The 27,249-nt window shown below is 40.0% G+C and overlaps 1 protein-coding gene across 2 annotated transcripts in view; it reads left to right on the forward strand.

Moving 5' to 3' along the window:
• The window catches only part of SCFD2 (sec1 family domain containing 2), a 394,898-nt gene continuing 367,649 nt past the window's right edge, over window positions 1–27,249 (forward strand). For both annotated transcript variants that reach the window (XM_082653726.1, XM_082653727.1), the window contains exons 1-2: window positions 1–901; window positions 15,464–15,632. In XM_082653726.1, the coding sequence (XP_082509852.1) occupies window positions 64–901; window positions 15,464–15,632 (1,007 nt within the window). In that variant the 5' untranslated portion in view covers window positions 1–63. The remainder of the gene's footprint in view (window positions 902–15,463; window positions 15,633–27,249) is intronic.

Genomic DNA, 27,249 nt, shown 5'->3' on the forward strand with positions numbered 1-27,249 from the left:
CGGAAGCTGTGAGCTCTGAGAGAAGTTCCTGCGCTCGGTGCCCTGAGTCTGCGAATCCCCACCATGAGCACCCCAGGCGTGCTGACCTTCACCCAGCAAGCCTGGGAGCAGGTCCTGACCAAAGTGAAACGGGCCGTGGTGTACCTGGACGCCGCCTGCGCCGAGAGCCTGCACTGGGGCTGCGGGTCCTCACGGCTGCTGGAGGCGGTGGGGAACTCTGCGTGTTACCTGCGGGAGTTCGAGCCCGCCGCAGTTGGTGGCGGAGCCGAGCAGCCCAAAGCGGTGTTTGTGTTGAGTTGCCTGCTGAAAGGCCGGACCGTGGAGACCCTACGGGACATCATCTGCCGCAGTCACTTCCAGTATTGTGTGGTGGTCACGGCTGTGAATCACGCAGTCCACCTCACGGCTAATCACGTGCCGGCGGCGGCGGCGGCTGAGCTGGAAGGGCAGCAGCCAGTGTTCGAGCAACTGGAGGAGAAGCTGTGTGAGTGGATGGGCAACATGAACTACACGGCTGAGGTGCTGCACGTCCCGTTGTTACTCGCATGTGCTGCTCCCCACCTTGCCTTGACTCCAGCTTTTGCTTCCCTTTTCCCACTATTACCCCAGGATGTGCATATCCTCAACCGTGCCCGATCGGACAAGAGGAGGCTGGGAAACCTGGCTGAGGTGGATGCCACTACCCTAACCCCTGAGCTGCTGCTGACGATTAGGTGCCTGGTGTCCGGCCTCAGTTCCCTGTGTGAGCATTTAGGGGTACGGGAGGAGTGTTTTGCTGTAGGTTCCCTCAGTCGGATCATCGCTGCAGATCTGGCCAATTTTGCTCCCGCCAAGAACAGGAGGAAGACCGCCACAGGCAGGGCATCAGTGGTCTTTGTGGACAGAACTCTGGATCTCACAGGTAAGTGGCGTTTGCTGTGGAAGGCTTCATAACCGCTTTCCAAAGTGCTGGGACTTTCATTGATTCAACACATATTTTATTGACCTCTAACTATGTGTCAGGTTGAGAAGTCAAAGAAGAGCTAGATGGACACAGTCCCTGATCCCCCAGTTTATCGTCTAGAGGGGGGATACAGACAAGCAAATCAGCAAATTTGTTAAATGCTATCTTGGGTAAATACATCCTCAGCGTGCACTGCCCTTTTAAACAAGAACAACTGCATCTAGCCCAGAGATTGGAAAACCAGACTTATCCTGACATGGAGGAGAGCTGTCCACCTGGGAACCTTTTAGACATGTGCAGATATCAGTATTCACAACAATCCTTCATAAGAAAGCTTTAAGTTGTTGGAGAAGTATTAACAGATGAACAAGTGGAGGTAACCTGTACCACAAAACACGAAAATATTACAGTTAGTTGACTTTCAAGTTTCTTTACGTGAGTGTTAATAAATGAGGCTGAACTTAAATTTCACCAGAAAATGAGGCTAAACAGAATTGTAGGAAATATGTACAATTGTATTTAGTCTCATTTTCTGGTGAAAATATTTTCAAATGTTCATTTATTCTTAGCTCTCATTCTATTGAAGATTGGGTAGTCCCAAATTGTAATAATATTTATACACATAAGTAACAAATGTTACCCTTAAAAATAGGTGAAGAAAAAACATTTTCTGATATTTGACGTGCATTTATTTTCAAAGGTCAACTTTATTGTTCTCTAATTAGGTAGATGTAATGCTGCTGGTAGTGTAGGCTGGCCACACCCAAGTTCAGGGAGAATAATCAGGAAACTGACTTTGGCAAGCATTCCCTTCAGTAGGTTAAAAGAAATGTCAAATGAAGTTAAAAAAACCACAACAGGTGCATTTGAATTTTTGACCTTATAAGATTCATTTTCAGATCATAAAATAGAAAGTAAGCTAAGTGGTAATACTGAGATGTAAGCTTAATTATGTGACTGAAGTAACCAGGTACTCAGCCTGTCAGTGTGATTTAAATAAAAGTAATCATTGTAACACCCCTGAACTCTTAGAGGATTAAAAACACCTGATGAGTGAGTATATGCTTGTTGAGTTTTTGAGTGCGTGGTATATACTGCTTATGCTTCTATTTCTTTTTGCCCAAAATGTGACATATTGTTTCATAATTAATCAAGGTCACATATTTTTGTGTCCCCCCCCAAGACTCCAGTTAGGCAAACTTTAATGTCCTGGCCATCCAGCATCATAGCAACTACTCCTTTACATATTATGCATCTCTTCCTTGTATATGACTCTTCTAAATACAGAAAAAAACAAGGTAAGTGTAGCTTCTTGTCCTCTAAAAGCTTACAATACGAAGTAGTCAAGAATGATTTAGAAAATAAGGGCGCTAGGAAGACAAAGTTGCCATTCAGCACAAGTATTTTATACTTTCTCTCGCTTCAAGCCTCCAGATTTCCCTCCCCATGTTCACCCCCTCAGCTTTCTTGCTTTTATATAAGCCACCAGAAAACTGTATCTTCTTATCACTAAGTCTACCAACCTTTTTACCTCTGTACCCCACATATTTTTCTTTCCTTCCTTCATATTAAAAGATGTACTGTTCCTGCTACTATCTAGTGCCAACTCTTCCTCCTTTGCAGACTAAATCTTTTCCTTTTTCACTTCTCTCATAGGTTTACTTCTTTCAAATACCCTCCCCTTTCCTAGATCATCATTTTTTTAAAAAAGTCTTTTCTACTAGGTTTTCCCCATCAAAATACACACAGAATGGAACATCTCCTTTCTTGACCCCTCAGGCTCAGTTTCACTTTTGCTCCATTTTTAGCAAACTTAGAAATTTGTACTTGCTGTCTCTACAATCATCTGCTTCAATTTTCCCTTGACTTCAATTAGGCTGTTTGCCCCTCAGTGCTCCTCAGGAACTTCCTTTGTCAAGATCACTGGTGGCCTCCATGTCACCAAATCCAATATTCAATTATCAGAATCCATTTTACTCAGTCTGAAAGCAGCATTTGTCACAACAGAGTAGAGGATGTAAATAGTTAAAAAAATACAAATATTAAAGAAGTACAGAAGACATACAGATCATGCAGTTTCTTGTGTAATCCCATCAAAACATAAAACTGGCGACATGTTATTTGCTTGCTCACAACCCTCCCATCACACCCACTATCAAATCTAAGTTCCTTAGCACGGTTTCCAAGGCTATACATCATCTGCCTGTGTGTACCTATCCCACCTCATCCCTTATTGATCTCCCCACACACACTGCTCTCCTGGCATGCTGGCCACCTTACCATTTCTCAACATGCGAAGTATGTCCCAGCCCCAGGGCCTTTGATGTTCTTGTGCAGCTCAGCTTGGAATGCTCTTCCTTCAGGTGTCTACATGGTTTTGTCGCTCACTTCCTTCGAATCTCCACTCACATGTCTCCTCCTCAGACACGCCTTCCCTGACCACTTTCTTTAGACACTCTCTAACCCCTTACCCTACTTTATTTGTCATAGTCTTTACCACTACCTAACATGCTAATTGACTGTCAGTTGCCTGTCTCCTCCCATTTGAACGGAAGCTCGTGAAGGGAGGGGCTCTATTTTGTTTACTGTTTATTAACTAGCACTCAGAAGAGTGCCTTGAAAATAGTAGGTATTCAGTAAATATTTATTGAATGAATGGATGAATGAACAGGTGAATTAAAGGTTGCTGAGAGCTAGACTTTCATTGAGGTTAGTGTACTTATTTTTTCTGATTGAAAATACTTCTGAGATTCCTAAGTTGCATCACTAGTCATTCACAAATGCAGCGGGGCACACATTTTCTGAATATTCTAAAATTTGACAATTTGGGACCACAGTAGTATTTGAGAAAGGAAATAATAATATTAACTAATCATATTTATGTGATTATTTAATGGATAAAAATCACTTCCACATTACCTTATTTGATCTTCTCAACAAATTAGGTGAGTTAAGTATTATTTATCATTTCAAGAATAAAAAATTGAGGCTCTGAAGTTGTTCTTTACTGGAAAAAAGAAAAGCAGAAACATTAAGTAGTAGGCCAGATGTGACAGGATTGCTCCAATATTTCTATTAGTGACCGAGGTCAGCATCTTTTGTTTTCTCAATTGTCAGAGTTAAGTGCTCACTTTCTTTGTACTTGTTTAGGATCCTTCTGCCAGTAGGTGGGCTTCCAGGGTGTGCTTTAAATTGGTGATGGTACTCATTAAGCAAACTGGTGTGGGAGAAGACATTTTAGGTACATGAGACCATGTAAAAGGATATTTAATGTTAAAAGGGGCATTGTTCAAAGGGAGCAAATGGGAGGTCTCTCTGGGTAGATTCAAGGCAACAGGTAAAGAGAAAGAAAAATTCACTTACTTTGTCCAGGGCTTAGGAGGAACCATGAAAGTATTGTTTTCAATAGAATGCCAAGAGAACTATGCAAGCTGATGATAAAGCAATGGGAGTGAACCTCCCAAAAGTTCCTTGAGGTATTTCCCAAGTACATTTAAAATTATAAGGACTCTGCTTCCTTCCTACTTTACTGAATAATTCAGTGGAAAAGCATCTAGGTGGGGCTAAGCAAGATAGGTGTCCATGCAGGGAGGAGAGCGCTACCAGGCCTGGGTGAGGGAGCTCAAGTTGGGTGAGATCTCCTGAGTGGGGAGAGGTGCCTGCATGAGGTGGTGGGTGGCAGCAACAGTGGCCTGGTGGGATAGGAGATAAAGGGAAGCCAGAGTGGGTGGCATAAAGGGGTGTCCCTGGGGCGCAACTATCTACCTCTCTACTGGTGCATGGAACGAGTTTGTTTTGTGGTCCCCTCTGAAACCAGTAAGCTTTGGCATAGTGTAGCCAAGAAAAGGTCCATGATCTACTTCCCATTTTTAAATTATGACATTCTCTCCTTCAGAAGGGATCTAAATTATATCTGGCTGGTGGAGGGTAGATTTTGGAGGATAGATACTAATTGGAGCAAGTTTGTTACTATGTCCTAATAACTTATAAATTGAAGTTTTTTTAATGGATACCTTTTGGATAACCCTCCATACTATCTTCCAGATGGTCAGTTTAATGGTTCATTTATTTCAAAAATGTTTCAACATAGTGTTATTATTCCATATTGGTAATCCTCAGGGCTGGTTTTCAGTTGGTGCATAGCTGTATTGTCAAACCTGTTTTTTAAATACTAAAGTACTTCTGTACTAGCCAGTAAAGGGAAATTCTCTACTTGTTGAGAATTACCTGTTACTGTTGCCTGGTGGAGGCGAGTGATAGGGCTTAGGAGCATTGTGGTGTGGATGCAGCTGACCCCCAGGGGTGTTGAGGCAGCAGAGGGAACTCATGCTGGTAGTGACGGTTGTAGAGATGCAGCACTTCTCCTCTGCTCCAGAGTGGCCCAAAATTGGATGGGGTGGTAGGGTAGGTGGTGTTGGTGGCACTGTTTTTGGCGCGGGTGCTTTCCAACCTTGATCCAGGCTCTGGCGTCCAGGAACATACCTGATCACCATGCTCAATATTTTTACTGATCTTTCTGGATGCAACAAGCATAAGGAGCTGGGGAGCTCATGGTTTGTTGTTACAAGAATTTGGCGTGGGGCTTCCCTGGTGGCGCGGTGGTTGAGAGTCCGCCTGCCGATGCAGGGGACGCGGGTTCGTGCCCCGGTCCGGGAGGATCCCACGTGCTGGGGAGCGGCTGGGCCCGTGGACCGTGGCCGATGGGCCTGCGCGTCCGGAGCCTGTGCCCCGCAACGGGAGAGGCCGCGGCAGTGAGAGGTACGCGTTCTGGGGAAAAAAAAAAAAAAAATTGGCGTCGTTTCTTTTCTTTTCTTTTTTTAATTTTTAGTGGAGTACAGTTGATTAAAAATGCTATGCTAGTTTCTGCTGTACAGCAAAGTGAATCAGCTATACATATACCGGTGTGGTTTCTTGCATCATATTGTGGTTTAGACAGAATGTGGGGCATTGTTTAGCCAGGGATAGCTGTAGCATATAGATGATTACACCAACAGTTTCTAAAAGTCAAAAGGTAATTGGAAATGATCGGAATGACTTGAATGGTTTGAATTGCAATTTAAATTATGTGACAGCAGTTTTTTCCGTACGCGGGCCTCTCTCACTGTTGTGGCCTCTCCCGTTGCGGAGCACAGGCTCTGACGCGCAGGCTCAGCGGCCATGGCTCACGGGACCAGCCGCTCCGTGGCATGTAGGAACCCGTGTCCCCTGCATCGGCAGGCGGACTCTCAACCACTGCGCCACCAGGGAAGCTCCAGCAGTTTTAATATAGCGGCCAAAGGGAAATACATTTTTAGTTTTCTATTTAGATGTTAATTTATATACCTAGTATATTAATTTGTTATTTGTTGTTAAATATTTTGGATGCCATTTTTGATAATTTACCATTAGAAGATTTATATGCCTATGTATATATTCTTGGATGTAAAACTGACACTACCAAAAATAACCTCCAATAGTTCATAAATATTCGGCAGTGTTAATATCATGCTTACAATTTTGAGAAATTTCTCTTTTTGTCATCATCTTTGCTGAAAGTAATATCGCTTTGTCTAATAGTTGGGTTTTTTTTTTCAGTAAACATTTATTGAGTGCCTACTATGTGCCAAGCATTGTTCCAGGTCTAGGGAAACATTGGTGAACAAGATAGACAAGTTCCTTGCTCCCTTGAAGCAGTTGATAAGCTCTCAGGGCTGAAAAGTAGAGAAAGTTTGTTGCAATTGTTTGAGAAGTAAATGGCCACCAGTGTCTGTTGCTACGATTTTGGCATACTTCTGCCATGTCTAGCCCACACAGAAGCTTGTGTCTCTGCAGAGTGCTTCAGGCATGTTTGCATAGGGGATTTAAATACAGCATTCTACCGACTGTTCTGGCTTCTAATTTGTTTCAAGGGACAATTAAAAAGGTAGACGTGATTTATGAATCTCGAAAAGTTTGAGTCTGGTTTTCTTTCCATTCTTTTCTGGCTCTTGAGATCGACTAGAGAGCTTTGTTGATAGTCTACAAGTTCAAGATCAAAAGATAGGAGGTGGCGGTAACTCTGGGAAATAAATTTCCTTTCTTGGTTCAATTCTCCTGAATTTTAGTTTCATGTAAACTTTTAAATTAAATTTAGTCAGTTAAAGGTTAACTCCCAATCCAATGGGTGGTTCTTAATCCTGGGATTATGGTATACTTGTGCATTTATATTTGCTTTAAGGTGTGATTGTATATTATTTTGTTAAAGTCTTGAAATTTGAGAGTATTAATAGTGGCTAACATTTGAGAGCATACTACTTTTCTCAGCAATCTATATATATAAACTCCTTTAATTTTCATAATAATTCTTTTATAATGATCCCCATTTCACAGATGAGGCAATGGAGACATATAGGAGTTAACTAACTTACCCAAGATCACACAGCTTGTAAATGGCAGAGTCAGGGTTTGAACCTTGGCAGCTTGCTCTAGAGCCTGTGCTCATAATCTCTCTCATATGTGAGGCTATCATCGTCCTGGTTAGTAGAGATGATGCTGATATGGCCTCTAGAAGCTAGCACCTTCCAAGACTAAACACAGTTGTTGGACTCTGGTGCTGCCTTAGTATTCAAAGAAGTGACTTATTCTTTCCTCCCCCATCTCCCCCAATCTGATTTTCCACAAAATGCAAAATAACCAATTAATATCTTTATTTTAGGGTTCAGAGGATACTGTTTAAAATAAGCATAGGTATGAGGAACAATTGAGAAGCCATTTAAGGCTCTGACTAGATTGCAGGTGTTAGAGCCAGACCAGTATAATAACTTCAAGTCCTAGCTTAGTGACTTACTTGTTGTTTGATTCTCATTGAGCCTTTTTAGGGTTTTCTCATTTGTAAACAGGGGAAAAGAGTGACCTTGAAGTGCTGTTGGAAACATATGAAATCATCCATCCATCCATCCATCCATCCATTATATAACTAAAACAGTAGATAAGAGATTAAAAAGTGATAGGGTTTCCATTTTATTTTATTTTATTATTTTTTAAGCTTTTAAAAAATTATTTTATTTATTTTTGGCTGTGTTGGGTCTTTGTTGCTGTGTGCAGGCTTTCTCTAGTTGCGTTGAGCTGGGGCTACTCTTCGTTGCGGTGCGCAGGCTTCTCATTGTGGTGACTTCTCTTGTTGCAGAGCACGGGCTCTAGGCATGCAGGCTTCAGTAGTTGTGGCTCGTGGGCTCAGTAGTTGTGGCTCGCAGGCTCTAGAGCTCAGGCTCAGTAGTTGTGGCACACAGGCTTAGTTGCTCCACGGCATGTGGGATCTTCCCGGACCAGGGCTCAAACCTGTGTCCCCTGCGTTGGCAGGCAGATTCTTAACCAGTGTGCCACGAGGGAAGCCCGGGTCTCCATTTTAGATAGCATAGCTAGGGAAGACCTCTCTGAGGATGTGACATTTGAGCAGAGATTGACAAGAGAGAAGAAGCAGGCCATGTGACAGCCTTGGTATTGAACATATAAGACCCAGGGAATGGCAAGTGCAAAGGACCTGAGGTGGGAATATGCTTGACATGTTTGAGGATGCTCGTATGGCTTCCTTCAGCTTGCCCTGCAAGCAAGGAGGGTGGTGATAGGAGATAATGTTGGAGAGATAGGCAGAAGGAATGCATTGTAGGGCAAAGTAAAGACTTAGAGTAAAAGCCAAAGTATGATGGGAAAGTTGGAGGGTTTTGAGCTGTGATATGACATGCTCAGATTTACATTATACAGGATGATATATGTAAGGAGTAAGGGGATTGCAGTAGATCCTCAATATATGGTAACTGCTACCACTTATCTAGGTTGTGTAATAGGCATGAGTGGCTAGTTACAGTAGCCTTAGCTCTGCCCCTCCCTAGTCATAAGTCAGTTTCCTGATCTGTGAAATGAGGATAATAGTACCCACCAGAAGACTGAGAGGGTAAAATAAGTTAACATGTCTAGCTCCTAGAACACTGCCTGGTACATAATGGGGAATATGTGTATTAATACTTTTATTAATTAATGATATGCCTTTAAAATGATTTAATGTTTTATTCTTTTAAATGTATGTTTTCCCCCTAAGTATAAGACTAAGAACATAAGTACAAGAGTAATTTGCCATACATGTAACCCAGAAGAATTTTACTACCTGACCTATTATCTGCCACTAAAGTAAGTGAGAGTTGGTTAGAATTAACCATTTGTCAAGAACTGTATTCTGTCATACCTAGAGAAAAAAAAATGAAGTGCAGTAAGTGAAAGAGTCTTTCTGTATAATCCTGCAAGATCACTACAATTTTGGTTACTTAGGGGAGTGTAAAGAATGACATGGATGATTTCGATTCATTTCATAAATGTTTATTGAGCAACTTTTATATGCAGGCTCTGTGCTAGGTGATAGTGACATAAAACCTCCCTATTCAGTGTGTCCTGGGGACTGGCAGCCTCAAGCCCAACTGGAAGCTAATTAAAAATGCAGAATCCCAGGCTTCACCCCAGGCTTAAGAATCACAATTTTAACAAGATCCTCAGGTGATCTGAATGTGCCGTTAAGTTTGAGAAGTGCACGCATAAAGATCAAACAGTTAAGAAGACTCTTGTCTATGAGGAACTCATAATCTATGAGGAAGCACAAAGCTTAGCAAATTCACGTATAAATGATATGTGCCTTCATATGGTTTAGGTACAAATATTCTCTTAAGGGGTGGCCATTTCTAGACCAGTGGTTCTCACATTCGAACCACCCCAGAAAGTCTGATTTTTAAAAGTGGTCTGGGCAGAGTCTGGAACCAGTATTCTTTTAAAAGCTCCCTATGTGTGCAAACATGTAAGAAGGAGCATAGGTTGTTCTGGGAATTCTTTTTGGGTAATTTTTTAGTAGAGCTTAAGGTTGGGATGAATGACTGAGGGAGAGGTAAGAGATCAGGAGGGAAGGGTGATAAAGATGATGAGGAAAGATAAAGGCTTTACATTTCATGCTTGGTGAGGAGCCATAATAAGTTTTTAGGCAGGCAAAGTGCATGTACAGATTTTCTGTTGAATGAGTTCTCTGGTGGATGATGTGATGGATGGATTTATTGATTCCAAAGTGGGAACTGAGGGGGGATGGGTAGGTTTTTTGTTATCGTTTTGCTTGCTTTTTTTAATAGTCAAGTTTATTAAAGTATAATTTACACATAGCAACATTCATCCTAAATAGTGTGTAGTTCTGTCAAACAACATATAGTCGTGTAACCACCCACCACAATCAAGATATAAGAGGAGTGCCATCACTCCAAAAAATTCCCTTTGTACCCCTTGTAGGCAGTCTCTCCTCTTACTCTCGTATCTGGCAACCATGGAACCATTTCCTGTCCCTAGAGTTTTATCTTTTCAAGAATGTCATATAAATGCAATCATATAGTATATAGCCTCTTGAGTGGCCTCTTTCACTTAGCATAATACGGTTTAGATTCATCCATGTTGTAGCTTCTATCAGTAGTTCACTCCTTTTTATTAATGAGTAATATTCAGGTGTATGGATGTAGCACAGTTTGTTAATTTGTTCTTAAAGTGTGTAGAGAGGAATAACATTGATAGCTGTCAGCTCAACTAACTTATACTGTGTGGTGTGCAGTGATTCTTTTTTTTTTATTTTTCCAGTGATTCTTAACTGTTTTGAAATTAAGGAACTTTTTTTTTGAGCAACTGGTCAAAGTTGTGGATTATCTAGATAAAAGCATAAACTTAAAATATTTCTCATAAAATTCAACCCTCCCATGCACCCATCGAGGAGCCCAGCCTAGGAGCAGTGGGCTCCTTGAGATAAAAGCAAGAAATACTGGCGGCTAGGAGACTATTGATCAGGAGACTATTAAAATATCTAGGTAAGAAATGATGTGAATTTATACCAAGTCAGTAATAGGAGGGATGAAGAAAGGAGTAGTTGAGTATTTAAGTGAGAGAATTAATAGAGTGGTGACTGATATAATGGTAGAAGGTTAAGAAGAATTTGAAGACATGCCAAGTATTCTAGCCTGGGCAATTTCAGAATCCATTCACAGAAAGAGGGAGTGTAGGAGAAGATTTAAGTTAGGGCAGTATAATGAATGCTATGTGACTCTTATCTAAAATTACTGTGTGATGAAAACTACTTACTGAATAAACCTATAGAAGTACTGCCTTATTATTCTCCTGCCTCCATCCCCCCAGGGTCCTACCTGGTATATGGCAAACTGAAACAGCCTTTTGACCAGTATGTATTATCTACCTTAATACATCCCCTTTGTACTAGATTTGACTGATATGAGCCAACCACAGGTAGTGTTAGAAATGGTAGTATTAAAGAGTAATTAATAACTAACACTCCTTTAACCATCCAGATTCTAAATTGAATATGGAATAAAGAGTTGGCAGGCAGAGGCCAAAATACCAGTTTTATGGTGGATACAGTGAACCTTAAAGAATGTGGCTTACATCTATGGGCAAGTGAGATTCCTAACACCAAATTCTTGGGTTGGAAGGTTTACCCACTCAGCATCAGGAGTGGACCAGAGAAAGTCTTTTTCCCTCTTTCCAAGGGCAGAACCTATCCTAGGCAGAATGAGTAGAACCTGACAACCCAGGGGAAAAGGGATTGATTGAAGGAGGTGAGGCAAGTTCAGAAATGTTATGCTAATTGTTGTCCTTCTACATAGAAGGAAACATCAGGAGCAATAATGAAATATTCTGTTCTTAGAAGACAGAACTGTCATCAAATACTGAAACATCTCAAAATAATGAAAGATGGTCAAATATTCTTAAGAAAGAGTCATGGGGAATCAGAAAGGAGGTGAGGTGTTTTTTTTTTTAAGATTTGTGTATTGTGTAGTTTTTTTAAAATTAATTAATTTTTATTTTTGGCTGTGTTGGGTCTTTGTTGCTGCCCGTGGCTTTCTCTAGTTGTAGCAAGCGGGGGCTACTCTTCGTTGCAGTGTGCGGGCTTCTCATTGCGGTGGCTTCTCTTGTTGCAGAGCACAGGCTCTAGGCGTGCGGGGCTTCAGTAGTTGTGGCTCGTGGGCTCTAGAGCGCAGGCTCAGTAGTTGTGGTGCACGGGCTTAGTTGCTCCACGGCATGTGGGATCTTCCTGGACCAGGGCTCGAACCCGCGTCCGCTGCACTGGCAGGCGGATTCTTAACCACTGCGCCACCAGGGAAGTCCCAGGAGGTGAGTTTTTGAATATACTAATTCCAAGAATCCAGTAACTCTATCTCAACACAAAGGGACACTGTGCATAATCCCAAAATATCCTGTTTGTGAAATGTACAGAAGGCTCTTGTGTTTTTATCTTTAAGCCCTACTACAGTATGACTGAGCTCTTGTGAAGATGCCTCAATTCTTGCTTCTCACTTTATTCCTTATAAGTAGAGGCAAGTGTAGATGTTATATGCCTTATGATGATGATACTGGCACATACATTCACATATGATCCACAGGGTCATACAGGATTGCTATTTTTCCGGTGCTGTTAACTATAAAAGTTTAGCCTTTGAAACAGTTGACTGAATTTAGGATCTCAAATACTGAGCTTCAAAGATATTTAGGTGTTGGTTGGACCAACTCTGAGTTTTTAGCTTGGTAAAATAGCACCACATTTTTGGAAGTTGCCTCAGATCACACAAGGAGCTAATGGAGGATGGGACCACTAGAGCCCATGTATCCAATTTCTTGTTCCTATACCCTCTTTAGAAAAGAAGGCATTGGGAAATAAACCATTCTCTGGCCAGTAGATCCCATTGCTCTTGGCTAGATTAACAGTTGGACAGGGAAAAATAACTGGGTTCAGCTTGACTTCCACTCTTCAGCGTCTTAAATAATACTTTAAAATTTCTATAATAACGGAAAAATTAAGCTCTCTGAAAATTTAAGTGTGATACAAATCTTGGCATTTTATTCATTTCATAGAGGAAGAATCTGAAGTTACTGTGACATTGAGAGGCCCCAAATACTTAGTCTATGTTTGAGTCATGTAACTGGCACTAATTAAATTTTTAAAATGTATATTGAACCCTCTAAAGCTGGACATGCAACAAACTGTATTCAGAGAAGAGCAGGACATGAGTTGAAAGCCTATACCTACCTGCTTTATCCTTCATTATCACATGTTAAATACACATTCTTTTTGACTAAACCTAAAAAGTTGAGTAATCCTGCTCATGTAAATTTGGCATTTTGTTAATTCTCATATATAATATTTTAAACAGTTTCTGAAAGAGTGTAAATTATTTTTCTAATTAATTTAGGTCAGTCTCATGTGCTCCTTGCAGAAAACACGGGGGAAAAATTAATTTTAGGTAGAGTTTACATCAACCAAAGTCCTACCATTCAAAGATAACCCTTGGTAAAATTTTGGGATATTTATATGTGTGTATAGCATGTTTTTTCATTTCATTACAACGGGAATATATGTTCACCATAGAAAGTTTAGAATCTATAAATAAATAGAAGAAAATAAAAATCACAATTTGAGAACTGCTTCAGTAAATATGCCATAATTTTAAAAAACTACTCCTCTACTTCTGAACATTTAGGGTGTTAGTATATAATATTTTAAGGATGTAAATGATACATTGGTTCTGTAAAAATAACTATTAGCTATTAAACCTTAAGGAAAAATAAGTATGCCATGTCTTGACTTCTCATATTTGGAGAGTTTCAGGAGGACTGGATTAGTCAACAGTTTTAATTTGCCAAAGGTTTAATGAACTGAGACTTGCCAAAGACCCCTGCATTTAGCATAGGGAGGAAGAGTGAGTAGCAGCTAGATTGTAGGGGCTAAAGAAGTTAGGAAAGAAAGGCAGAACATATAGACTACTTGTCTGTACCATGTGTCTGTGAATGGCAAATAAAAATAAGAATAGCTTGGGGGCAGGGCTCAGAATTTGGGCACCAGTTTCAAAGAAGAGTTATTGTAGTGATGAGTGGAAGTTTTCAAATAAGTGAGGAGGTTACTAGTGGAGAGAGAAATGATGCTATGGGGTAATCGTCGTATCTCCATTCTTTCCAGGCTTAAAGATATTATTCACTTAGAGACTTCTGACTGCCCTGTGGATCTCAGGGCCACTTATAGTCACTAGGCATTCATTCAGCAAGTATTTAATGAGTAGCTTGTAGTGTGAGTGCTGGGGAGACAACCATAAACTATAGACAACATAAATAAGACATGTTTCCTTCCAGGCCTAATAAGTGAATATTTTACTGGTAGAATTAGAACTCTTTTCTTTAGCATCAGAAGCCACATTAGAAGCACTCATGCTGGTTCTGTCTTAAGTCATTTTTATGGGCCTGATTGTTGTTTTTTTTTAATGGCGTGGTTTTTGGAGTTCTGCCTCCTGAGTTTGAATTCTTGCTCTGTAATTTACAACATATATAATTGTGAGCAAGTTACTTAAACTGAATCTTCTACTCTGTCAATGAGCATAATAATACCTACCTATTAGAGTTGTTCCAAGAATTAAGTGGATAATAAATGTACAGTATGGAAGTTAATACCTGGTACATCATAAGCTCTCAATAAATATTAGCTGTTGTGACGAAGAAGACGATGGTGCTGACAGTGATTCCTTGGATTTCTGGTTTAGTCTTTTCTACCTAGTTCTTCTGTGCAATTAATATGACATGGCAAAAACAATAGAGATAGACATTAGGAAGTAAAATAGTAATTGATTTGAAGTGGGTGGGATCAAAACAAGTTGATTTGGCCAGTCCCACCCATTGTTGGAATCATGTCTTCCAAGCATTGATGGCTTTTGGAAAGATAACTTGGTCTCATGGAAAAAGCATTAAACTGTGTCATTGGTCTTGAATTTTAATTTGAGCTTATTAATTCATTTGTTATTAAAAGAATTAATATATGTAAAGTACCTAGAGCAGTGCCTGGTACACAGAAAGCACTGTATAAATGCTTTTATCACTGCAAACTGTTACTATTCATTCATTTGTTCTTTCCTTCATCTAACAAATAATTAATGAGCCTGCTAGCTGCCAAGCTGCCTGCTAGACATGGTGGGTAGAGGGTGAACTAGATAAATGGTTGCCATGATGAAGATAAACTTCTAGCAAAGGGGAGATCTGCTATTCTTGGTCAGGTCTCTAAGCCTTTCTGGGTCTTAAGGTCTTCATCAGTAAAATAAAGAAAATCCTTTGGGCTCTAAAATTTCAGGATAGTGTTGTCCTATCACGCCATTTACCTGACCTTCCAAATGTTTATTATTTAGTTATCCACTAAATACCTATTGATGCCTACCATGTGTAGGCACTATGCTAGGTGCTGGGAATTATAGCAGTAACCAGAGCAGACACAGTGCCTGCTCTCAGGGACCATTAAGTCCAACACACAAGACATACATTTTGTAGGTAATTGTGAGATTGATTAGTGTTACTAAGGGCAGAATGTTAGGTTTATGTTATTGATTTGTGTAACAGAAGCTAAAAATGGATACTGTTTTTGATAGAAGGGGTATTATAGAACATTAATTTAGCTGCTTTTTCCTCCCATTTTGTGAGTTCATATTTTCTTGTCTGCTTAAACAGGGGCGGTTGGACATCATGGAGACAACTTGGTGGAGAAGATCCTTTCAGTGCTTCCCCAGCTTCCGGGCCACACCAATGATGTGATGGTTAACATGGTGGAACTCACTGCACTCCAGGCCGAGGAGGAGAATCAGAATATGGTTGCACCCGGCTGTCTCGCACAATCCAAGTAAGATGTGTAGTTTTTTCTCTCATCCTTTTCTTTCTCTTCCCTTTTCTTTCTCTTGTAGATTGTTCCTGTAGAAAGGAAACAATGAAGAATCAGTCTGGTTGAAAAATTCATGGATAGCATTTAGAAAAAGAATTTTTTCTTAACTTTGAAATAACCATATTCATTAAACAACGAAAGCCAAAAAGTATGGAATTTTATAGAGGTGTCATTTGGATGTAATATAAACTTGTTCCCAGGGTCAGCTAAGTGAGTCAATTTACGCACCCACAGACAGCTTCACATGGAGTTGAGGCTAGGCTTACTCAATTTCTCTTTCCCAGTTGACTTTTCCACATGACTAAAATACTGCCCACATAGCTCTGAAACAGTGCCATCTTTTTATGTGTAAATGATATACTCTTGGGCATCAGTGTGAAATGTTTTTATTTCTACTTATACTTTTTTACATGCTTAGAGAACCCAGAGAAAGAAGATGGGGTACTTTAGGTTATGCAGAGTTCCAAAAATAAAAGAATATTTCTTCAGAAACATGACAATAAAAAGATACAATAGTTACCTTTTCTACTTTGTCCTTCATCAACAGTTCTTGAGAAAAAAAAAATATTAGAAGAGAAAAAATGTGTGAGTATCCGTTTCCCTTATCTCCAAGTTTTAAAGTTTTAAACAAAACAGGGCCTTTCAGCCTTATAGTTTCCAATCTTAACAGTAACAGATACATTTGGAATTTCCTATCATATTTGGAATGAATTTCCAGCTCCTGAAGTTTTCAGCTTTTTTTGTAGTTAGTTAATGACATTTACTGGATGCCCAGTGTGTATGGGCCAGTGTGGGAAGAAAAAAGAAAGTTCTGTACCCTGTCTTTTTTGTATGCTTATGCACACTTTAATAAAAGCAAAGGCCCTGTGCTCACTTTGGCAACATATATACTAAAACATAGGCCTAAGGGCTTGAAGCTATGCAAACCCAGAAGTAATTATGGTTGGAAATATTTTTAGCTGCTCAGAGGGCCATTCAAAAGTTAATTATTAAGGACTTACTATGAGCCTTACTCTGGAGTAAGTAATATGAAGGACATAGAATAATATAAAATGTCATTCTCGCCTTCAAGGAACACTTTTCTTATTCTAGTCATGATTTAGATACAGGTACAATTAAAAACCGGTAGAATGATATGAAATCAAGACTCATGTGTCTACTACAGATTATAATTCCTGTAAGTGAGGTAACAGGTTAACGTGGTCTTTGTAGATCAGGGTGGGCTTTGTGGAAATGGTGGTGCTTGATTCAATTATGTCTTGAAGGATTTAGAAAAGGAAAGAGGGCTAGCATGAGCATAGGTGTGGAAACAAGAATGGTCAGGGCCTAATGTGATAGGTTGTGAGGAAAAAGGACGTCTCACTGGACACCACTGCCATCAGCTCTATAACATTTTTCGGGACTTACTGTGTGCCAAGCACACTTCCAGGCATTTTACATTTGGGAAGTCATTTAAGTTTTAAAATAACCCAATGAGATAGGTGTCTTTATTCCATTTTACAGATAAGGAAGCTGAGGCAGAAAGACATTAAGTAACATAGCTAGCAGGGCTTGGAGTTAGAATTTGAGCCCAGAATGTTTGATTTCTGAGCCACTGTCTTAACTTATATGCTGTGTATGCAGGGGCCAGAGAAGCTAGGCTCATGAATAGCTATAAAGAGACATGAGAGAGAAAAATAAGGTTACTTCATGATTTAATTTGGGGAGGCCTATTTGTTCAACATAATGGTTACACAAACAACAGAAATCAGTTTTGGCTAATTTCAGCAAAAAGGGGATTTATTAAAGGGGATTGGAAAGCTAATAGAATCAAAGGAAGAACTGTTAATCAAATTTTGTAAAGGACTATACAGTTCCAGGGGCCTAGGGGGCAAGAACTCAGGAAAAGCTCTTCAAGGCACTGACACCAGAGAGACTGAATTTTAACTGCTTTCTGTCTTGAGTCATTCTGCTTATGAGTCAGATTCCAGGGGAAAAGGCAAGATTGGCCTACCTTGGGCCTTGTGGTCACCCTTTGCCCAATGGGGGTCGGGAGCAGTTCATACTGACTAAGAGTTGTGTCAGGATCGGATGGCATGGCAGAGGGGTGGTTCTCCAAAGGGAAACTGAAACATTTATCAGAAGAGAGGGTAAAGGATACTGGGAAGGCAGAAACAGTAAATGCCCCTTAATAATAACAGCACACACTTAAAGAGGAACTTACTGTGTAACAGGCATGGTTCTGAGCACTTTATGTATAGCAACTTATTTAATGCTCACAACATCTCTATGAGGTGAGTTCTACTATCCTCCCCTTTTATAGATGAGGAATGAGGTTAAGTAACATGACACACACAAGTGATGGGGGCCTACATTTGAACCCCGGCAGTTTGGCTGTAAACTCAGTGCTTACTGTTACCCTATGCCACCTCCACAGAAGCCTAAGATAGTTACAAAAGGAACATGTGAGCTCCCCAGAGAAGGTGGCAAAAGAGAGAAGAGTTGAATCCATCTTTTTTTTTTTTTTTTTTGCGGTACGCGGACCTCTCACTGTTGTGGCCTCTCCCATTGCGGAGCACAGGCTCCGGACGCGCAGGCTTAGCGGCCATGGCTCACGGGCCCAGCCGCTCTGCGGCATGTGGGATCTTCCCAGACCGGGGCACGAACCCGTGTCCCCTGCATCGGCAGGCGGACTCTCAACCACTGCGCCACCAGGGAAGCCCTGTGTTGGGTCTTAGTTGCTGTGCGCGGGCTTTCTCTAGTTGTGGTGAGCGGGGGCTACTCTTCCTTGCGGTGCGCGGGCTTCTCATTGTGGTGGCTTCTCTTGTTGCGGAGCATGGGCTCTAGGTGCACGGGCTTCAGTAGTTGTGGCACACGGGCTCAGTAGTTGTAGCTTGTGGGCTCTAGAGCACAGGCTCAGTAGTTGTGGCACATGGGCTTAGTTGCTCCATGGCATGTGGGATCGTCCCGGGCCAGGGCTCGAACCCGTGTCTCCTGCACTGACAGGTGGATTCTTAACCACTGTGCCACCAGGGAAGTCCTACCAGTAATATTTTGATTATGGCCAATTTACTTAACCTTGACGCCTCAGCATTCTTTCTACCCCAAGCTTAGTCCAAGGCTTAAACCAAAGCAGTCTTGGAATCCCATTTTCCTTGCCAGTGGTTGCTTTAGAAATGGGGAGGCAAAAGAAAAGTCTTCTTAGGGTTTCTTGGTCAAGTTTCTTTGCTTTTGAGAAGCGATTCAAGGAAGAGACACACTTTCCCTTTCCTCTTACACTTCTCCCCCAGCTCCTCTGATGTATATCCTGAAACTGCGACAGACCTTGTTGCTCGCAACCAGAAGTTGAAGGTAACACACTGAAGGTGGTGTGGCCAAGGGTGCTACGGGCAAGAGCAGCAGTGGGTTACAGTGAGGTGTCTGGACCTCGTATTATGTAGGAGAGTATGTTTCCTTATTAAGTCAGATTGACTTGCTCTTGTCTACTACTTGCAACCAAAGTCATCCTAACTGACACACTTTCCGTACTTCAGCTATAAAATGAGGGCATTGGCTTAAATAACTTCTAAGGCTTTTCAGTTTAAAATAAAAATTCTTCTCAACTGAGTACCTGCTGTGACTCAGCTCTGCTTCTGAGCACTTGAAACTAAGTTCATTCATATGTATTTTCTACTCCTGGTCTTTGTTTTTAGTGGGTGCCTTTTTCTCTCATTAGACTATGAGCGAATGTTGCCATGGAATATGAGCTTTCAGTGCCATTCAGGTATGAGAATGTGGTCATAAATGTCAGAGGAAGTGATGAGTTCTAGAAGGATCTGAAGAAAGCTTTAAGGAGAGCAAGTTTGGTGAAATAGTGAGACCAGAAGTCAGGTTGCCGATGATAAAGAGATAGGTAGTGAGAAAATTGTAACCAAATAAAAGCATGCAGCAATAGATGGGAGAAAAAAATGGTACTTTCTTTACAGTTGCTTTGAAGACTGAGGGAATTGTGCTGATTAATTTATTTGCAAAGAGATATTGAAATAAATTACAGCCGTCCTAGTGTATACTGTACTTTTGTCAAAATAATAATAATCACTACTATCACCACCCCCAGAAGTTCTTAGTGAAATGAGTGTGAGGCTAAAAAAGTTAGTACTGAAATGCAAAACAGATGGGTGCTTGTCTGCAATGGAATAATCTTTAAAAAGCAAGTCTCCGACTAGGATTTAAATCTTGACAATCAAAATTTATTGCTAAAATAATTTTTATAAAAGGTTGTTTATAATTATAGCAATTAAAGTTACTGCCAATGCAGATGAAAAATTGATAACCTAAGTGCATTATAACATGGCTTTCCAGTTCCTGTCTATTGGTCCCTGGATTATGTGGAATATTTTGTCCAAGAGGAGGCAGAATCTTTTCTGTTCTTATGTTTTCCTTCTGTTGAACTGGGTTTCTATTCTCTGCCCCAGCTCCAGTCTCCTAGCCTATTACTTTTTCAGTTCCTGAAGCACCCTTACCCGGATGCCTCAGGGAAGTCCCTAAAAAAGCAATATTTTAAGTCCAGTTTTCTTGTTAACTTTTATGTTGGAGGTGGGAATGTTTTTTTCTTAGACCATAGAGCAATGGAATAAAAAGAGTAGATCTTGGAGTAAGAGACAAATGCAGCAGTGGTTTTACCCTAAACACTGATGAGCCAGTTTTTTGTTAACTTTCACATTGTTAAGTAACCTGATAATGGTGTATATTAAATCACTAACTCAAAGTCAAAAATCATTAAATTCCTGGGGGCTTCCCTGGTGGCGCAGTAGTTAAGAATCTGCCTGCCAATGCAGGCAACACGGGTTTGAGCCCTTGTCCGAGAAGATCCCACATGCTGCGGAGCAACTAAGCCCATGTGCCACAACTACTGAGCCTGTGCTCTAAAGCCTGCGAGCCACAACTACTGGAGCCCGTGCTCCACAACAAGAGAAGCCACTGCAATGAGAAGCCCGCGCACCGCAACGAAGAGTAGCCCCTGTTCACTGCAACTAGAGAAAGCCTGCGTGCAGCAACGAAGATCCAATGCAGCCAAAAATAAATAAATAAAAAAATTCATTTAAAAAAATCATTAAATTACCCCTAAACAGTGGTAATGTTTTTTCTTCTTTCCTTGGTTTCCAAATACCAATTAAATATTACTGTTAAAGACACTAACATTTTTCAGAGGGAAGAAAGGTAATTTTTATTAGAGAGGAATCAGAGATACTACTTTGATTTTGAATTTACCTGCAGGTAGAATTACTGAACTCAGATGGAAACATTAAGTAACTGTATATTTAGTGTTGACTTTGAGGTGAAAAGCCAGCACACAAGAGGGTGTGTCATCACATAGCAGTGTTATGAACGACCTTACTGTTGGTACAGACTGTGGGCATCTTCTCTTCCCCACTTGGACCTCCCTACAAAAATGACATTTTATTTTATTTTATGTTTTTCCTTTTTAAGTAAACATTGCAAAATGAGTAGGAGAAAGGCTTACCTCTTCTCAGCCTACAGCTTGCTATATTTAACTTTTTTCAAGGAATTCTAAAAATCATCTAGTCTCAGTTACAGGTTTAGAAAACAGAATTGATGAGTAATTTGTGGATGGTGGGGTGAAATAAAGCAGGGTTCTTTTCTGCAAATGAAGGGATAAGAGTGTCCACTAAGAAATAGTTAAATAATTTAGTATGCCAGAGACATTTAAGTTATATTTCTTGATAAAGAATTGTTTAAGAGTACTTTTCAGAATTTTTAAAAAATGCATGTTAAGAAAAGAAGGTTTGAAGGTAGAAATTCTTGTTCTACAATTGCTCATATACATGGTATTTGTTAGTTAAGGAATGTGCAGGCAATCCCCAGAATCTTGTTCATATTGAAAAATTTTAAATGATTTGTGATCTCCCTGTTGTGAGAAGACTGAACTCTGGGTCATTGTGGCTTCGGGATCCATAATCTAAAGAAACTATGACTCCTTTAAATAAGGCCAAGAACACTCTGAAGTTAGTAGCTAAAATGGATAAGGAGGAATGGAAAGACTCATTACATTTGAATGACAAGTTCTTAATTAGGTTGATGTTCACTGCCAAGCAAAAATCCACCAGTTTAAAAATCTAACTCCTGGTGAGTTAGCCAACCACAGCCTTTATTGGGGTGCTTCTAAGTCTTATGTTATAGTATAGACCAGGGTGTATTCAACGGTGTGCCAGGATTGTCCCATAGCTCTGGCTATAGCTTCTCTCCTCTAACACCTGCTGGTATTCTTGTCTGAGGGCCCTTTTCCTTTCTTTTTTCACTCTGCGTTGTATTAACAGTGTCACACTGGTGATAGGGTTGGGGGGCTGGAATCAACAAGGTGGGGGTAGGCATCCTTCTAACAAAGCTGGGAGGAGGATAAAGTAAGAACTAAGAACAAGGCAACGGTTTTAGCATTGAAAGAAGGCATTTTGGGGGCTGCAGGCAGATGAGGTCTGAAATCCAGGAAGTTTATTTGAATAAAACATCATGGGTGGAACTATGAAAGCAAATCCTCTGAGCATGTAAATGTGTGTTGTAGTTTTTGTTTTTGTTTTTTTTTTGGCTGCATTGGGTCTTTGTTGCCGCGCGTGGGCTTTCTCTAGTTGCGGCGAGCGGGGGCTACTCTTCGTTGTGGTGCGCGGGCTTCTCATTGTCGTGGCTTCTCTTGTTGCAGGGCACAGGCTCTAGGCGCGCAGCATTCAGTAGTTGCAGCGCGTGGGCACAGTAGTTGTGGCTCACAGGCTCTAGAGCGCAGGCTCAGTAGTTGTGGTGCACGGGCTTAGTTGCTCCGCAGCATGTGGGATCTTCCCGGACCAGGGCTTGAACCCGTGTCCCCTGCATTGGCAGGTGGATTCTTAACCACTGCGCCACAGGGAAGTCCTGTATTGTAGTATTTTGGTTTTTATTTTTTTAATAAAATTTGTTTTCTTGCAAAGCAAGTTGAGATTTTTTTAAAAGTCTTTATTGAATTTTGTTACAATATTGCTTCTATTTTATGTTTTGGTGTTTTAGCCGTGAGGCATGTGGGATCTTAGCTCCCCAACCAGAGATCGAACCAACACCCCCTACATTGGAAGGTGAAGTTTTAAGCACTGGACCGGCAGGGAAGTCCGTGTTTTAGTTTATTTATCCAAAATATTTGTTAATTGACTACTCTGTGCCAGACACTTGATGAAGACAAGATCTCTGCCCTCATGGAACTTACTCTAATGGGGGAGACAGACAACAAACAGGTAAACAAGTGACTATATAATGTCAGGTGAGGATAAATGCTATGAAGCAAATAAAGCAAGGGAATCAAGAGTAACTGGATACGGGGGGTGGTGAGGAGGGGCATGGAGGAGGTAGAAAAGGCCTTTCAGAGGAGATGTCTTTCAAGCAAAGATCTCAGTCAAGTAAATTGTAAGCCTTGTGGATATCTGGGGCTAAAACACTCCAGCCTCGGGAAAGGACTAAGTGTTCAAAAATAACTCATTGGGGTATTAATTTGCTTTCTGCTAATGGCTCGTGATGTTGAACATCTTTTCCTGTACTTATTTTCTATCTGCATATCCTCTTAGATAAAATGTCTCCACATCTTTTGCCCACTTTCTAATTGGAATTTTTTTTTAATATTGAGGTTACATAAGCCTTTGTCAGATAAGTGATTTGCAAATACTTTCTCTTAGTCTGTAGCTTGTCATTTCATCCTCTTAACAGGGTCTTTTCACAGAGCAGAAGTTCTTAATTTTGATGAAGTTCAGTGTATCAGTTTTTCCTTTTATGGATTGTGCTTTTGGTGTCAAGTTTAAGAACCCTGCCTAACCCTTATTTTCACTTCATTGAATCACTTTAGCACCTTTGACAAAAATCAGTTGAGCATATTTGTTTGGACCTATGTCTGGGTTTTCTATCCTATTCCATTTATCTGTATGTCTGTCTCTCTAGCAGTACCACACAGTCTTGATTACTATAGCTATACAATAAGTCTCAAAGTCAGGTAGACTGATTTCTCCATTTTAACTTCTTTTCAAAAATGTTTTTGCTATCTTAGTTCCTTTGCCATTCTATATAAAATTTAGAATAATCTGTATATATAAAAATATTGATGGAATTTTGACAGAAATTATATTAATTTATATAGCAATTTGGGGAGAGTTGACATCTTGACTGTTGACTCTTAAACTTATGAGAGAAATTTGGTATTTCTCTCTATTTAGGTTATCTTTGACATTTTTCATCAGTGTGTTGTACTTTTCAGTATACAAGTCTTATAGAGTATACATGTTTTTTTAAAAAATAAATTTATTTATTTATTTTTGGCTGCATTGGGTCTTTGTTGCTGCATGCAGGCTTTCTCTAGCTGCGACAAGCGGGGGCTACTCTTCGTTGTGGTGCTCAGGCTTCTCATTGCGGTGGCTTCTCTTGTTGCGGAGCATGGGCTCTAGGTGTGCGGGCTTCAGTAGTTGTGGCACGTGGCTCAGTAGTTGTGGCTCACAGGCTCTAGAGCGCAGGCTCAGTAGTTGTGGTGCATGGGCTTAGTTGCTCCGCACCATGTGGGATCTTCCCGGACCAGGGCTCGAACCCGTGTCCCCTGCATTGGCAGGTGGATTCTTAACCACTGCGCCACCAGGGAAGTCCCTGTATACATGTTTTTGTTAGATGTATACATTAAATCTTTCATTTTTTGAGTGATTGTAAATGATATTGTAATTTTATTAGTGTCAACATGTTCATTGATAGTGTATAAAAATGTAGTTGATTTTTTAATGTTTATCTTATATCCTACAACCTTGCTGAATTCACTTATTAGTTCTAGGAGTTCATCTGTTAACTTCCCTGGAATTTTCTGTGTAGATAATCATGTTATGTGCAAATAAGGTCAGTTTTATCTATTCCTTTATGGCCTGCAAGCTTTTTCCTTTTAGCCTTATTGCCCTGGCTAGAACTTCCAGCATTATGTTGAATAAGAATGGTGAGAACAGATATCCTAACCTTATTCCCAGTCTTAGGAGAAAGGCATCAGTCTTTCGTCTTTAAATATAATGCTAGCTGTAGGTGTTTTAAAAATGTTCTTTATCCATTAAGGAGGTGTGCATCTAGTTCTATTTCACTGAGAGTTTTTTTTTTAATCATGAATGGGTGTTGAATTTTGTCAAAGTCTTAAAGATTTTTGCATTCATATTTATGAGAGATATTTCTAATTTTATTTTATTTTTTTTGTACTGTCTTTTTTTAAAATAGGGTAATACTAGCTTCATGAAATGAATTGAAAAGTATTCCTTCCTCTTTTATTTGCTGGAAGAGATTGTGTAGAAATAGTATTAATTCTTACATCTTTGGTATTCCCTAGTGAAACCATCTGGGACTGGAGACTTCTATTTTGGAGTTTTTAAATTCCAAATTTAACTTGCTCAATAGTTATAAGACTATTCAAATTATCTATTTCATATTGGATGAATTGTGGCGATATACTTTGAGGAACTGGTGTATTTCATCTAAGTTGTCAAATTTATATACACTCAGTTCTCTGTATCTGTGAGTTCCACATCTGTGGATTCAACCAACCATGGATTGAAAATATTGGGAAAAAAATTCCAGAGAGTCCCAAAAAAGCAAAACTTGAATTTGTCTTGTGCTTTCTGTCTTTAATTGGTGTATATAGATCATTTAAATTTAATGGAATTATTGAAATGTTAGGACTTGAGTATGCCATTTTAATTTTTGCTTTCTGTGTTTGTTATCTCTGTCTTTCATTTCTGTTTCTTTAATCTAACCCTCCTGTCAGTTAGTTGAACTTCTCTAAGAATTCCATTTGATTTATCTGTAGTGTATCTCTTTGTATAGTTTTTTCAGTGGTTGCACCAGTCGTTACATTTTTTATATACATAACTTATCACAATCTATTGGTGTTGTTATTTTACCTGTTTAAGTGAAATGTAGAAAGCTTACCATGCATTATTTTCCTTTACCGTCCTACACTTACAATCATCTTAATATTTCCTCTACATACATTTAGAACTGCATCAGTGTTAAAATTTTTGCTTCTGTTAGTTTAGAAAACTCAGAAGAAGGAATGCTTATTGTATTTATCTATATTTTTGCTTACTGTTTTCTTTCTTCATTATGTTTCAAGATTTCTTCTTTTTTCTTTCCTTTTTAGAGAATTTCCTTTAGCCATTCTTTTAGAATAAGTTTGCTGATGACAGAATCTCTTAGTTTTCATTAATCTGAGAATATTTTTATTTCCCCTCATCTTTTTTTTAAAGAAATTATTATTAATTTGTTTATTTTTGGTTGCATCGGGTCTTAGTTATGGCACGTGTGATCTTCGTTCTGGTATGTGGGATGCGGCATGCAGGCTCTTCAGTGCAGTGTGCGGGCGTCTCTCTAGTTGTGGTATGTGGGTTTTCTCTCTCTAGTTGTGGCGGGCAGCCTCCAGGGTGCGTGAGCTCTGTATTTTTCGGTATGCGGGCTCTCTAGCTGAGGCGCATAGGCTTAGTTGCCCTGTGGCATGTGGGATCTTAGTTCCCTGGCCAGGGATCGAACCCACATCCTCTGCATTGTAAGGCAGATTCTCTACCACTGGACCACCAGGGAAGTCTCTCCCCTCATCTTTGAATGATATTTTCACTGCATATATTATTCTGGGTTAACAGTTTTTTTCTTTCAACACTTGAAAAATGTTGTGCCACTTCCTTCTGGCCTCCATGGTTTCTAATGAGAATCCACTGTCATTTGAATTGTTTTTCCTCTATAGTTAAGGTATCATTTCTCTTAATACTTCCATGATTTTTCCTTTGTCTTTAGTTTTGCGAAGTTTAATTATGATGTGTCTTGGTGTCGATTTCTTCGAGTTTATCCTGTTTGTTGTTCACTTAGCTTATTGTATCTGTAGGTTTATGTCTTTTGCAAATTTGGGAAGTTTTCAGCCATTATCTCTTCTTGTACCTTTTCAGCTCCACCTACTTTCTTCTTCTGAGATGCCAGTGATAGGTATATTAATTTCCTATTGCTGCTGTAGCAAATTACCACAAATTTAGTGGCTTAAAATAACACAAGTTTATTCTCTTGGAGTTCTGGAGTTCAGAAGTCTAGAATCGGTCTTGTAACCCTAAAATCAAGGTGTTGGCAAGGCTGGTTTATTCTGAAGACTACAGGGTAGGTTCTGTTCCTTGCCTTTTCCAGCTTCTAGAGACTGCCTTGGCATTCCCTGACTGGTAGCCACATCATTCTAATCTGAACTTCCATTTTCACATTGCCTTTTCCTCTGCCTCTGCCTCCTCTTGTGTCCTTATAGGGACTATTATTATTACATTGGGCCCACCTGAGTGGACTTTTTAATTGAAGCATTATTTATAAAATTGTGAAATGTACAAATGAAATCATATGGTATGTACTCTTTTGTGTCAGGCTTTTTTCGCTAAGCATAATATTTTGAGATTCACCACATTGTTTTTATCTCTTTTTAATGCTTTGTAGTACTATTCCATAGCATGAATATGCCACAGTTTGTTTAGCTGTCTTAAACCTCGTCTGTTTCTGGTTTTCTACTATTATGAATACAGTTACTGTGAACATTCTTGAAGAAGTGTTTTGG

This window comes from Grampus griseus (genome assembly GCF_964374135.1).
Source record: "Grampus griseus genome assembly, chromosome: 4".
NCBI classification, from domain to species: domain Eukaryota; kingdom Metazoa; phylum Chordata; class Mammalia; order Artiodactyla; family Delphinidae; genus Grampus; species Grampus griseus.